The 15763-nt window shown below is 43.1% G+C and overlaps 1 protein-coding gene across 1 annotated transcript in view; it reads left to right on the top strand.

Moving 5' to 3' along the window:
• The window catches only part of LOC120794426 (glutamate receptor ionotropic, NMDA 2C-like), a 42408-nt gene extending 40739 nt beyond the window's left edge, over positions 1-1669 (top strand). Inside the window, exon 15 of the mRNA XM_040135511.1 lies at positions 116-1669. Coding sequence (XP_039991445.1) covers positions 116-1669 — 1554 coding nt within the window. The remainder of the gene's footprint in view (positions 1-115) is intronic.
• The last annotated feature ends 14094 nt before the right edge of the window (positions 1670-15763 follow it).

The raw sequence follows: 15763 nt of genomic DNA, 5'->3' as shown, positions 1-15763 counted from the left end.
GTAGTAATTAGTTGATTCATACTTCTTGTTTCCCCTTGTCTCCGTTACCACCTTTATTCTCTCTTCATTCTTTCCTGATCTTTTTCAATCTTTGTGCATCTCCTCTATCTCTCAGGGTATTTACAGTTGTTTCAATGGAGTGGAGGATCCTGGGCGTTCATCTGGTTTGGCCAAACCTGACCTGACTTCTAACTATGCTCAAGCAAACATGCTGAAGATGCTTCGCACTGCCAAGGACCTGGTCTCCACTGCCAATGTTGAGAGCTCCCTGGACAACGCCACCAAGACCATAGAGCAGTTGAGCCGTCATGGCGGCAGCTTGCCTGTTCGTGTTCCACAAGTCACCACGGAGGCTGCACCTGGAGGATTTGCTTATGTTACAGAGAATCACTCCTCCCTCCCCCAGCACTCCCTGACCCCACCTATGACTGCTGTTAACGCTCTGAAACAGCAGAGGGGTGTGACCAGGCCCACGCCGCTCCGTTACACGCTCCCGACTCGCTCTTCTTCATGTCTGTATGACCGTCCACTTCCTGTATCCAGCCTCAGTAGCCCCCACCTGGCTGTGAGTGAGCCACTCCCTTATCAGCACCCACACCACTACCAGACCACTGGGAGACTTTACGTAGACACCCATCCTCATTCGCCTTTCGTCCCCTATGCTGATCTCCAACTACCTGACATCTACACCTCTCACCCGGTCTCCTCGCCTCAAAACCAGCACGTCCAAGCGGGCTTCTCCCGACGGAAAAGGAGGTCCAAAAGTTTCCAGTGTGAGGACGGGGATGTGGAGAGGAGACAACACAGAGACCAGGAAAAGAATGGCAAAAGTCCCGTCTGTCTCAGTGAGCTGAAAGCCAACCACCTCCAAGACAACCACATCTCTGCCCCCAGTGTTGAGAGCACCTACTCAGGGGAGGGTCCTCGGGTAGAGAACTACAGCTCCTGGCCACCAGAAGACCTTGTGCTGAGAGGGAGACGCAGGCACCGCCGCCCCTCTTTCCTTAAAGCGACTTGGGGCAGCGAGCAGATCCGCCAGCTCGACGAATCCCAGTCATCCCTGTCCAGCCAATCCCCTTCCACCCTGCCAGACCTATTCCCATGCATTCTTACACCGACAACACCTGCCAAGGCCTACAACCCTGCCCACCTTCGAAACAACCTGTGCCTCCCACGGAACCAGGCCTACCTCCACATAAGGGAGGACCAGAGGAGGCCCAATGGCCGTAAGGGCCAGAGGCTGCGCTACTCCCACTCCACCCATCTCCCCACATATGGAGAAGCAGTGCGACATGGGACTGGGTTAGGGCGGGGGATGGTACGGAGAGCCACCAGTTTGCTCAGCAGACAGTACGCCCACTACCTGAACTCATATCCAGGACTACCCCTCTACCACGGTCCCCTGGACCTGCAGCACCACAGCCAGGCCTCCAACGGCCATCCAAGCCCCAGCCCAGTCTGCCAGCTTCTGGCCTGTGGTGGCGGGCGATGTGGGGGCCAGCGTGCGCTGCTCTACCAGGACAGTGTGTATGGGGCCTATGGGGTCTATCAGGGGTCCCAGACTGGATCAGAGACCCAGGCATGTCAGGGAGCAGGGAGCCAGCATGCAGGGAGCCCCTGTGTTCTTCGTCCCTGGCGACGGGTGTCCAGCCTGGAGTCTGAGGTCTGATGGAAAACCAAAAGGACCTTATAAGATGGATACTGGGGAGTTCCCGAGGAGCGGGGACCACTGTGGAGAGGGTGGAGTGGTTGGATTAATGAAATGGGGAAAAATTATGACTTGAAGTAAGTGTTAATTTTCTATGAGACTTTATGTGGTAAAAAATAGAAGTTTGGGTCTGAAAATTTTACAGAAGTTTGATGTACGCTACGGGAAGATAAGAAGACTCAATTTATCCTCAAGAAGGCTGTGAAAAGCTGGAGTTGGCAGGTTTTACTCGCTGCTTTCCTACGACAATGCTTGTGTGTTTTTCTGTGCTTTAATGTGCACTAAGATTTACAACAGTCCACGGTGTTGGCGCATGGTTTAACTATAACCAGAGTTTTCATGCTGTGTGTTTGTTGTGTATATTTTATTGTGAATGGTTGGGATTCAGTCTTGAGTGTCGTCGAGTAGATGAACTGTTTACAACTGGGGAGAAATAGTGGAGGAATAAGGAATTGTCTCTTTAAACACAGCCACCAAAAACAAGCAGCCATTGTAGCAAGATTTGTGAAGACATGTGAGGAGTTTACCTCCAAAATAAGACCTTCAATATTAAAATATTTTGACTCCAGACACAGAAGAGCAGCGGTTTTCTAGGATGAAATAATCATTTTGAGACATCTGTGGATGAATTTCAGGTAGCTCCTTTAAGTATTTATAATGTTTTGGAGCTAAACCCTTCACGTCTTCATTTAGCGATGAGCTAGAGGACACAGAGATTTTGTGAAAGCAGTCCATATGAACACAATCTGCAAAAGGAAGAAAGAATTGGGACAGCATTGACCAGCACTAGGTGTCTTAAACCTTGGACTCTTGTTCCTCACTGGGTCTCAGCTTGAGGCCACAGTACAGCACAACATCACACAGGGCCTCACAATAAATAAATTCTGTATTCTAAGTACTATATCAATATAGAGAAAATGTGTTATTTTAGGCTGGTTAGTGTCATATTCATGTATTCTACATATGATAGGAATTTATAGTCACTCTTAAAATTTTCTAATTACACTTCTGGCACATTCTGAGTTTTTTTTTGTAAAGCTGTTGCTGATTTACTGGAATATGTGTTATTACTGTATTAACATTATCAGTTGGCCTATATTAAGATTTTCATCACTCACTCTTTTCCACTCTTTTATATTCCCTCATCACCCCTCTTTTTTCCCCATCCCCTCTAACTGTTTAATGATCAAATTTAAATGAGGTAATTGAGAGCTATTCTAGTATCCATATTACCTGGCTCCCTTACCCTGTAATTAATCACTTAGACCAATTAAAGAGCCTTTTTGGATGAACATACATGTGTGCATCTTCTTTGGAGAGCCTTTATCTTTCTGTCCATGCACACTGTCTACATGGAACAGGTATTGGAGAAATACTTGTCTTAAAGGAAGAGTTTAACATTTTGGGAAATATACTCATTCACTTTCTTGCCAAGAGTTAGATGATTAGATCGATTCCACTCTCATATTTGTACAGTAAATACGCAGGTACAGTCAGCCGCAAGTTAACTTAGCTTGGCCTAAAGACTGGAAATGGGGATACAGCTGGCCTGGCTCTGTCCATAGCTAAGACTGTCTACTAAGAAGCACCTCTAAATCTCTTTGATTGACATGTTTTATGTCATTTGTTTAAAGTGGAAGAAAAAAAAATGAGAGAACAAACAAAGAGTGGTATCAATCTTCTTGTGTAACTCTTGGCAAGAAAGCAAATATGCCTATCGCCCAAAATGTTGAACTTCAAGGTGGAGAACACGGGACGAAAAAAGAGGGGGTAGAAAGGAATGAAAAATGCAAAACAGAAGATGAGGAAGACGATCTGGTCGTTGATCAAAGCCTCCCTCTCTGATCTTGTCATATGGAGGTCAGTCATCTGCTGCAGCATCCTGGAGGAATATCCTTCTGGTTTTTGGGTCACATGTCATTTGGTGACTAACACAAATACGCTGCAGAAAAGAGACGCCACCAAATGGCAATAATGGTTTTCTTCTTTTATGTCAAATCTGCCGTCACACTTTTGAAACCCTGACATGGTTTCCGACAGGTTTGTTGAACCTGACAGTGTGGTTGCCATGACACCGCTTAACGTTTCCAGCAGCACTAACCTGAAGCAAGTTTAGGTAAAGATAAGCTACTCCAGGCCAAGGTGACCTGTTGCCATGGCAATTACTCTCTCCCTATGCTATTGTCATGATGAGATAAGACTCCATTCAGAGTCCAAACACTGTGTTTTTTCCATTACTCTCTGCTTTGTTACTGGAGCATTGCCTTAGATCGGACCATAATATTGATTTAATCCTCTTCTCTGCTACTCATCCCATATTTTTAGAGCTCAAGGTAATTGGACTTCTTTTCATCCCCGAAGTGCAGAAAGGGGCTCGGCATGCCATGACGATTATATAATTAAGACACGCCTGCTGACCTAACATAAAGCCTGGATTTACGCAGGTACAGGTGGATTTGATCTTTTTCTGTACAAATATCTGATAATATGGAATGGAAGGAGGGAAAGTATAGCAACAAGAAGCTTTCTCCATCTACATTACAAAGCTATTTTTTATTAAGTTAAATGGGTCATCACTATTGACATTTTTCAGTTTTTAGAGTCACGGAGCAAATCGACTGAACGGAGCTCAAATGAAAAAGTTCTGAATTTTTTTAAACCTGCTGTTTATAGAGAGGTACAATTAAATATAACAAACTCAAGGTTAGGAGAGTAAATGAAAATGATACTAAACTTGTGTTTTTAGAACAAATTATTTTCCAAAATAACTACACTCAAACATTAAATTTTAGCGTATACTCTCACAGTATATTAAGGCTTTCATAGCAAAATGAAATCACATCTGTTTGAAAAAATACTATCTTTAATCACTTCTTGAATTTTGGAGAAGGCACTTTAATTAGCTAATTAATAGAATATTGAGCACTGAAGCTTGTTTTTGCACTTTCCAGACTTTTGGAAGTGAATGTTTTACTTGCAACAACTTCTACACAGAGAAATCCTGAAGGGAGAAGGACATAAAAAAAAACTTAACTGCCGCATCCACTGTCAAGATTCACAACCACTGTTGGGTGCAATTAAAAAATCCACTGTTGGACTAAATGTGTATAACTGCAAATGAAAACTCTTGACAGTGCATGTGAGTGAGCATTTCTGTTGAGTGTATATTTTTCACTATTATATTAATAAATCATCCAGGTGGCGCATGGAAGAGGGTGCCATCCAGACTGGCATTCATGAACTGTGCATTTCACCCCTCCATTACGCACTAATACTCACAATCAGAGGAGCTTCTCCCAGCAGCTGCAGGAAGGTTAGGAAGTCCTTCATTTCAACAGCCATCAGACCGTAAACACCCTCTACTCTTTGAGGCCAGCTGGGGCTCGACGTCCAAGTGTCAGATTTAACTGTTTTACATCTGTACAACAGGCACTTTTCTTTTTTCACCAGTTTTTAATCCATGCACTTTTCACAGAGTTTATTCGCGGTTTTACTTTCCATATAGCATCATCATGAAGTCAAAATTTTAATTCTTCCAGTTTATGATCAAATACCTGAAAAACTAATGACTTGCCCATCAGCCTAAGCTATACTTTGTGTTTATTTATTTTTTTAGGATATTTTATACTTAAATGTAAAACCCCACATAAATGCACATGCACAAAGGCAGCCTTGTAGTATCCTCAGCAAATTACCGACGCACATCCAGCTGGTAATTTGGGTTTCACAGTGAATATCATTTTGTGTTTTTTGTTAAACGCTGTAATAACAAACACAATGATGAGAATTCACTGCAGTCAGTCCAGTCACCGAAGGCCTGGATGCCCGGACAGATCACTGTGTGTGTGTGTGTGTGTGTGTGTGTGTATCTTGACTACATGTGTGCAGTGTTTGCATCAGGATTGATGAAGGGCATGTCTTGCCAAATGATGAAAGATGTGAGTCGTGCGTATAAAAACATCAATGGAGCACCTTGGACAGGCTGCAGACATCACACAGAGAGACTGATATATTACCAGCAGAACTCACACTAATATCGACATATAAACATGTGCAGATTCAAATAATCTTTCTCTCACGTAAATCGACACTCACAGACACACACTTACTTGACATATGGCATCTCAAACTCAGACAAATCTGAAGGAGGCGGTAAGCAAATGCAGAGATGAAGAACAATTAGGCACCTTCACCAGCATGGAGATTTAATATTCATGTCTGGAAGACTCAGGAGTCTATAAGGACACCCCACCCCCGAAGCTCAAACATTATTCATTTATTCACTCATGCACACACACAGACACACGTCACTTCGTAATTTTCCATCGGGGACATTCAACTGTTTCATTCATCTGCTTGTTTCTGAATTCTTTTTGAATAAGATTAATGTCAAGAACTGCAAACTCAAACACGTGTCCCAGTTGATATTAAGGCTCACAGATGCTGTTCATAGTATGTATATAAACAACAAGCAGCAACCTTGACAGGGTCGTTGGCCACAATGTCTGGAGTCACCAGAGGGCCCGAGTCCGGTCTCCTCACACCTCCCGCCTGCAAATAAATTGCTTCACGTATCGCGACAACAGCTCCAGATGCTCTGAGTCACCTTGAGACAAAAAGCTGGCCTGCCCTTACTGATAGGTGGGAATGGACGAAAAGGAGAGGCTGTAGAGGAGACAAGAAGACAAAAAAATGTCAAGAAAGGTAGAGAAATATTTGGAACAAAGGTAGAAGGTATTTGTGAAGTAGAGGGGAAGGGAGGAGCAAAACTAGAGATAGTGAAGGAGATGGCTGATAATTGTCAGAGGACAGAGATAGAATAAGTTACAAGAGAGGAGAAGGGAAGGAGATGAGCTGGCTTTGAAAGGAGATAGAGAAAATAAGGAAAGGGAGGTGGAGTGGAGAGGAGAGGAGAGATAGGAAAGTGCAAGGGGGAGTAGGGCAGCATAAAGGAGCGATATTAGGACAGCTGATATGAGAACAGGTGGGAAGTGAGCAGGAGAGCAGAAAGAGGGCAAATTCATTTCTGTGTCTGACAGAGAGAGGATTATAATCTCAATTGCAGGACAATGAAACCAGGAAAAGATTGGGAAAAATTTCATTGAGTGTCGAGAAAGCTCCCACACATCTTCGTTTCTGGGCTGAAACATTGCGATGTTGCAACGATAGCCTTGTTAAAGGAAGATACACGAGCGCCCAGAAACAACATCATTACTACTTCACTGACATAAATGCAGAACGTGACACAAATGACAGCTGCTCTGGTTGTTTTGACTTTCACTATCACATTAACTAAACCATCAAAGCAATACGGCATTCCAAGTGTGACAGCTGTCTGTGCATATGAGGACACATTTTATTGTCCTACAGTACGCAGTTAAAACTTTGAATTTGAGAATGTGTTGTGTGTGTTTCTCTCTCTCTCGGTGTGTGTGTGTTTGTGTGTGTGTGTATGCAGCAGCTCTTCTTGTATCTGAGCCGAGATGATTGGATCTGCCAGCCAGCAGGAACGTTAATTACTTCGGCAATCGTAAGACTCACTTCCCACAATCACTCCCATCTCTGGGAAGGGGAATGAGCTCGGCCATTCAGGAAGCCCGGATCCAGACCGAGCCTCCGATTCAAATCTGTTTGGAGGAAGAAGGAAATCTAATAAAGAGAACAATACAGATGGAGTTTTCCTTAAAAATGAACTTTCCTTTCCAATTTCAAAAACAGCTGGGACAATAATGGATAATAAATGCTTTGCTGCAAATCATCACTTATGAGCGTTAAGTTCAGATTTCTGGTGGTCAGGGAATTTTCAACAGAAGCTAAGTGACTTAATGAGACAGATTGTATCTGTCAAATATGTACACGATTGAAGGATGCAGCCCTGTCTCCTACTACATTTATATACCACTAATTTGCAACAGCAAAAATGCTTTTGGGGAAAAGTAATGCTGCCTGAGTGATATTTTTTTTGTCAACATAATGATGAACCATTACTTAAAGTATCTAGCGAATAACAAAACGTAAATTCTGAATGTATCAGTGAAATGTTCAGTGACCATGTATTTCATTTGTTTTCGTACAATATCCACTCAGAGCAACTACAGAATTATAAAACATTTTTATGTTGTGTTTACAAGATGTAAACACAACACTGACATATCATCACTTTTAAGTTGATATGACAAACTTGTTAGCAAACAGTTGCCTATTTACAAATCCAGCAGACATGGAACAACATTAGCATTCATGTTATGTTTCTGACCACCTGGTGAATGTAAGTCAAACATTCGCTCTCTTTTACCTCTGAGTTGGTCACCACCAACTCCTTAGGGAAATATTTGGCTCTTGAAGTGCTAAATGCTCCACTATGTTCACCAGCTAGTTGCTAACTGTGTCTGTCTGCTGTTTGGTGCTGACAGCTGTGGCTGAAAATTATTCTATGAGATAAATGAAAGTGAGCCCAAAACAATAGCCTCATGTTGCAGTTGGACAGATACATATGAGCTGAAACACACTATAAAGCTCTGTAAAGCTGAGGGGAGCTGCATCTTTAGATGATAATTCTCTATAGGTTCATTACAACAAGCGACCCCTTACAAATTTTAAATTTGTTTTCACATTATGATTTTATTTATTCTTATTATAAAAATATTGACTTTAGCCACCTTAAAGGAACAATTCCACATTCTGGGAAAGACCTCGCCAGACTTGCCAAATTAAGACCGACAAAACTTTCCTGTCTGTACGCTAAATATGAGGCTACTGAAAGCAGGTGGCTAATTTAGCTAAGCACAGGGGGATTTTGTTACCTTTGAACAGAGCCAGGCTAGCTGTTTCCCCTTGTTACCAGTCTTTCTACGAGGCTAAGCTAAGTGTCTGCTGGCTGTAGTGTCATTATTACCACACGGATATGAGAGTGGTACTTGTCTTCTATTTTTCTGCAAGGAAGTGTATTAGCATATTTGATGTTAAACAGTCACATTTACCAAACTGTTTTTGTTGCCTAAACCTAATCACACTTCACAGGACTCAGTTTGCAAACCCCAGTCTCCAATGTCAAAATCCTGCCCTTTGTACACTCTCCATCCAGCCCAAACTCCTCCCTACAACTGCTGTTATACAAATTAGCAGTATATAAATGTAATTTCTGGGAGACAGGTTGATGAATAATAATTTAGTTCTATGTCCTGCTCCTCATGTGGCATTTTCCTCAGCTTCTTATTGATCCGCCGGTTTTTTCATTCCTTCCAAACTGTCATCGATCTCTATTAGATCAGAGGGTCCAATCCTGAGGGGCACCAGTTTCTCAATTAGTTTTCCAGGGAGCAATTTCAATGTCCAGGTCTGGGTTGTGTGTACACAGCCTAGATATCATCAGTCTGAGAATGCAGCCGCACCCAGAAACACAGAGGAACAACAAGTCCTCCGTGCTCACCTCCACCTCGTCTGAAAAATAAATAAACTCTTTGGAAGATCTTGATTTCCGCGTTAAAAAGAACTGTAGGTCATCGGATGAAAGCCGAAGCTGTGATTAGCGGGTGCCACGCTACTGACGTCCTGTGAACGACACTATAAAGCACACAGTGTCGTCTCTCCTCTTGTCCTTCCGAGGTGACAGCTCCTGGGGTGCTTTGGCAACAATTACTTCAGCAAATTAACAAAACCCCACGATGACCCGCCGACAGCATCGCCAAAGGAACTAGGCCACACACACACTCACGTGCCATATCATTGCAGAGTGTGAACAGATATCCTCCAGTCTGCCAATAAGACACATACACACACACACACACACACACACACTGCAGGCTACAGAAGTCAAAACCATATCCCTCTAATTAACCAGTCCCACCCTTCTGACCCAGTGGCCAAGAGCAGCCTTATTATCAGCCAGATCTTTACCCGTCTCCGAGTCTTCTCTTGCTCTGCTAAAATGAGGTTCAGCCCTCTGCTATCCCAGAGGAGGACTGCCAAATAAGAAGAGAAGGAAGAAAGATACTAGTTAGGATGTTATTAATGGAGACTTGAGGTTTTCAAAGTTGTTGTAACCATTATGTTTTCTAAAGTTTAAACGAACAATAAATGATTATTTAGGAGGCAGCGGAAATAAGCTATAAACACATTGTCATTTTATGTCTGTCTTTGGTGCCGAGCAGGTAGTGGACCGTCATTTTTCTTTCACTGAAAATAGCTGCCCGCGGCGTGTAAAAACAAAGGTATGACAGTGGTGAGGGTAAACCAAAGTAATAAAGTTGTGGGCTGAAAGAGCCAAAACAATGAGCTTAAAGATACTAAGTAAAGCCAAGGGGAGCTGCTGGGTTGGGTGATAATGAACCTCACTGAGGAGGTTATGCTTTCACCCGTGTCGGTTTGTTTGTTGGTTTGTTGGTTTATCGGTTTGTTTGTTGGTTTATTTGTCAGCAGGATTACGCAAACACTGGTGAACTGCTTTGCACCAAACTTGGTGGAGGGATGGGGGATGGGCCGGCGGAAGAGCTCACTAAATTTTGGGGCAGATCCGGCTCATTTAGTATGAATTTGACTTTTTTTCCTCTGAAGACTGTTGTAAGTTGTTTGACACTGGCCTTGGTGGAGGTCTGCGCTCTACTGTGTACATTTACCATTACTCCTAGTCATTTGATCCATTGTTGATACAAATATATTGATTATAGCATGTTTAACCACAGAGATGGCACATTAGCAAACACTCATATAAATCATTTTTTAGGATCAGATATATGGGTTGTTGTGGAAAACATATTATGTCATAGGTGGGACTTGTTGGACTATTCCTAGCTTAAAGAAGGTGGTGTAAGAGAAACTATAAAAATCCATGACTCTACTTTAATGACTCACCTTTTTGGGAGTGTGGAGACATGAATGATAAAAAGCGTCTGCAGACCGGAACGTATGACTTTGGTGCGAGGGCTTCTAAAAGAGCGCCATCAGGCCAGAAAGAGAAAAGAAGAAGAAGAAAAAGACATATGTTGTATCCTGATTCTAGCAAAGTCCATTTCAGTTTGTACCCCCAAGGAAATCACTGTGGAAGCAGCGACTATTAGAAATTTGGAACGATGATTCCAACCCAGTGGGTACAGGGTCACAGCAACCTTCACCAGGACCACAAACATCATCTGTCAGCACACACACACACACACACACACACACACACACACACACACACTGAGACACACTCATTTTCTCGGTTACACATCTGTATTCTTGATAGAAGGCATCGGCCAATAAAAGGCTGGAGAAATTTCGTTGTTTTTTTTTGTAGGTGAAATGAAAACAGTTGCTCAGGATACGGACTTCTCTGTCTCACGGTCCTGCCACACAGGCCTAATGTCTGCCCCGAACGTTTGAAAAACAACTTTTCGCCTCCAGGTTTGACATTGATTTTCTGTTACATAATTCATTTGACATGTTTCCTCGGGACAGCTGGATACTTATTTTAAGTTGTCAAAATCTTTAACTGTTATACATCCAGTAGTATGTAGAAATTCTTTCCTCATGTATCACTGCAAAGTGCATGTAGATCACCGAAGGGGTCGAAGTCTGGAGCAAGGGCAAATTCAGAGGGGAAGGACGTTTCACTGCTGTAGAAACAGTACTTGTGATTTTCCACTTATGTTCTCACCCTGCAGTTTCCCTAATGGGTGGACTTGTCACATAAAACCTGAAAGGGTGGACTTCACATTTAACCCATTTTCAGCCATTTTAATGTCTAAATATTCCATGTGACGATGATCAAGAAGTCATAGAACTGTAGCTCCGCAATGTAACTCTAGTTTTAACGTCTGTACCAGCTGGTAACGGCTTGCGTTTCCCACGCATGACTCAAAGTGTCATTCTTACCTGAAATTCAAAGCAGAACGATGGAATTCATCCGAGGGTTCGAGTGACGGAAAGGTAGTCATCTGCCCACGTCTGCTCTAAAATTTGTGTCCAGGTGTACGCACTGTAAGCCTGCTGACTGCGCACGCTAAAGACAAGCAAAACAGACTCTTGTTTCAAAGAAAGACTGTGTGAGGAGAACCGTCCCTATCCACATATTCTTCCTCTTGCTGTCATGAATGTGAGTTTGGGGGTGGGGTGTCCAAGGAAATGTCACATTTTTTACTGATTGGTTTGGGGTCTAGGGGACAGAATTACAAGATTTTGTAATTGTAGAAGGTGTGTGTGTGTGTGTGTGTGTGTGTGTGTGTGTGTGTGTGTGTGTGTGTGTGTGTGTGTGTGTGTGTGTGTGTGTGTGTGAGAGAGAGAGAGATCAGACCTGAGCAGAGCAGATGAATGTGGACAAGTTTTCACTTAAAGAGAGACGATAAGATGGGTGAACCTTATCTGAGTCAGCACAAATGACCTCTGACAACACTGATAATACAATGTGTGTTTGCTTGTGTGTGTGTGTGTGTGTGTGTGTGTGTGTGTATGTGTGTGTGTGTGAGTGCGTCATACTGGGAAGATAGTATCCCTGCTTTTAGAGACAAGACCCCTCCAGAGTGAGTTTCAGGCTTGTGATTCCAGCTCACTGAACAACATCTCTCTCTCCCTCTCTCTCTCTCTGTTGTATTTTCTGTCTCAGACACACTCATCCACCTCCCAAATCTAGGTCAGTTTGACTGAGACTACGTCCAACCTGATCCAGTTAAATCAGAAAAAACGTTCTCTACATGTGAAAACAATGTGAGTCCGCACTTGCATTTACAGATCACTGCCATCAACACTGAAACTTCTAAATAATAAGAAGATGGTTAAATCTATTCTTCTTCCTCCTCCTCTTTTTGGCTGCAAAAAGACTGTGCGTCAAAGTCAAAATGTGGTCAGGAGTTGGACAGACAGCCTGGTTAAACCTCCGTTTGTCAAGCAAACTCACAGTTGAGTTTTACATTTTTTTATTTTCTGTTGTCCAACAGCTGAACGAGTGTAAAAGTGTAATCTGATCAAGGCTCATAAATGGTACCTGTTAACCAGGTGCCCATTTCAACCAAATTCGCAAAATGCAAGCTGCGATTTGCAACATGAGATCCTCTCCTCTCAATTTCACTAGTCAAAACAAACGCCGTGTAACCATTGCAAGACCCTGTAGGACTTGCAAATGTGCTCCTGCAATTTGCGAGCAACAGTCATTTGTTAAAAATGCCACAATTTGCGATCTGCTCGCAAAGGTGCAACCAGCTCCAGGTGAACGGTAACTCTTCCTATGTTGCACTGAGATGTTGCTCAAATCACAGATTTGTCTGACAAAATGAAAGAAAATAAAAAAGTTAATGACAACACATGTATTGTGTTACTGGCTATAGTGACATTTAAAATGAGCACATAGAGTGGTTTTGATCTGACAGAAACTTGTCTTCTTAGTCTTCTTTTCAAATGTATCTGCTATGGAAACTCTTTTCAAAAGCAAAATGTTTGGATAAAAAAATATGCTGACTTGGTTTATGGTGTCTCGGACTTAGTTTGTACGACATAATGTCCGATCACAAAAGTGTTTATAACTGATTCGAATGGCCATACTCGAAGGCGGAGTGTAAAGCCAGCCGTCACAGAGAGAGGGAATCTGTGACACTGTTTAAAAAACCGGGATAGCGGCACACGTTTTCCGACAGTCTCTCCTGGATGACTCCTGCAGTGTTGCACTCAGTTGTCAACGTGAAATTTGCCGCAAAGGTTAAGAAAGAGAGCTAGAGAGAGAAGTTCAGTCCTTGGCTGCTTTCCCAAGTCTGCACAGCCGACCGAACACCTCGTGAAGCGGGTGTGAACTTCAGATTATTGGTTTCGAAATGGTCGGACAGGCATCACAATCCCTGTCTGACGTAAGACGGGTGTGGGGATGGGGTTTCTGAAGCTATCTGGCCATCCAACAAGCAGTTCAGAAAAAGCATAAAGGCAACTTCACCAGGTGTTCAGACTGAAAATGGCACTGCATTAAAAAAATGCCAGGGCCTGTGTTGACGGGGTCATTTGGTTGGTACGATGAAATACAAGCCAGGAAGGCTGGCTTGATCGAAGGATAATCAGATGCTAAACACTGCACAGCGGTTTATCATACCATGAGGAAGGATTTTATCTAAATCTCAGCGGCTGGGACACGGAGACAATTATTTTCTCTTTTGTGCAACGATTGCAAGACAAACAGCAGAAATACGCAGTTCACATTACAAAGTAATCTATCCAGAGTGTGCTGTTGCGTGCTGTTGCTTGGCAGCAATGTTCAGTCCAGTTTTACCTTTTTGCCAGATGACCCCAGGTGTTTTGCTGGAAACATGTATGTTGGCGCCACCGCTGTTCCAACACAGTAGCAGGGAGCTGTGGATTTTTAATGCAGTGCTATTACCGTGGAAGGAAAGTGAAAAAAAAGAGGTGAGAAGATATATTTTCAGATTTAGCCAGCATAGTTTGGATAGTCTCAAAAAGTGTTTTATTTCATATATGTAAACTATATGTATTGTGACAAAATAAGATGGAGATAGAAAAGGAATCTACACAACTTGCAGTGAACTTCAGTCATCTCTGACTCAATGAAAGAGACACTGACTGAAGTACTTTTGTCTCGTTGTCTCTACTGATTAGACTTTAATCCCTCTCTCTCCCTAACACACACATGCATGAAGGCTTACACTCCTATTCACTTTCCTTTCACGCCCATGGTCTCCCCGTCTTCACCTGCACTCGCTTGTTTTGTTTCCACTCTCCATATACCTGAGCCCTTTCATTTATGGAGGAGAGAACATTTCACTTTCTGATCACTCCCCCTGAGACGTCGGGTGCCGAGCAGAGAAGCTGAGCCCATTGTACCTGTCAGCGCTTGGAGAGAGAGAGATCACCACCACGCAGAGATCGAACCGGACTCACTAGTTTAGATGTAAAGTACAAAAAAAAAGAAGGGACAGGAGATGAGAGGAAGAAAAAAACAAGGAAGGAAGAGAGATGAAAGAGGAGGGGAAAGAAGGAGAGGAGGAAAAGAGACGAGAGAAGAGAGGAAAGGAGAGGAAAATAGAAAAGATCAGTGGGCATGGATGGAAAAGAAAACAAAAGGGAGAAAAAGGAAAGGAGAAAAAATAGAAGGCAAGAATTGAAAGGAAAGGGGAGAAAATGGAAAGGAAAAAAGACGAGGAGGAGGTTGAAACCACTGTAAACACTCGGTCAGTTCTCCCTGATGCACTGACAGGTGAACATGCTCATGCCCCAGTGGAGAGCTGCACACTTGCCAGCCTTTTTACATTTCTAAAGTGTGTATGTGTCTCTCTCTTGGTATCACTGTTGTGTGTGGATGCATGTCTGCATGTAGATGTTCGGGGACTCTGTCTGCACTGTCCAATCAGCTATGCTTCATTACTTTCTTTGTTTGCTTTTGAATCTGTTAATGCCTGAATTAGCACCGCCACTGATCCGTGTGCGAAACGCCAGCTCGGCCTGCAGAGCCGAGCCAGGACTCCATTCATTTTTTACCTGTCTGCAGTCACCTCACACCATTGACTGCTAACCTGGTACAACGCAGTGATAAGAGGGACTGGAGAACATCAACAACAGGAAGAAGAAGGCGGGAGTTAAAATAAAGAGCAGATGGAGGAGGCCAGCGGGTGGGTCGAACAAGGCAAAGAGAGAAAATGAGGAGAAGAAAAATATAAACAGAAAAAGAGACGGACAGTGCATGAAAGAAGCAGGGGAGCAATTGTAAATGACCAGTAATTAAAATCCAACCAGACAGAATGACAGACAGATGCACAAAGCAAGTCACTGCAGGATCTAATCACCTGCTGCTTTTCTCCTCTTGTTAAACAACACCGAGTCAAAGAGGGAAACCGCTGCTATCGATTAATAACCAGTGAGCGGGCGCTTCTCATCAACACAGAGCCCGGCCGTTCTTGTTTGTTTACTTATTTATTTATGCTGATTTCATTTCTGATGAGAGAACCATTTGCCTTGCTGTGTTTAAATAAAGCCTGATGTATTCATCTATTACAAAACACTCACACAGTAAGGGAGTAATTGCAGCACAGCATTTAACACTCTTTTATTCACCATAATTAAGTTACGAACTGCCGGTATGTCTGTGTC

Source organism: Xiphias gladius, chromosome 9, assembly GCF_016859285.1.
Source record: "Xiphias gladius isolate SHS-SW01 ecotype Sanya breed wild chromosome 9, ASM1685928v1, whole genome shotgun sequence".
Taxonomy (NCBI): Eukaryota; Metazoa; Chordata; class Actinopteri; order Istiophoriformes; family Xiphiidae; genus Xiphias; species Xiphias gladius.
Note: the sequence above shows the minus strand (reverse complement) of the source record. Positions and strands in the feature narration are given on the sequence as shown.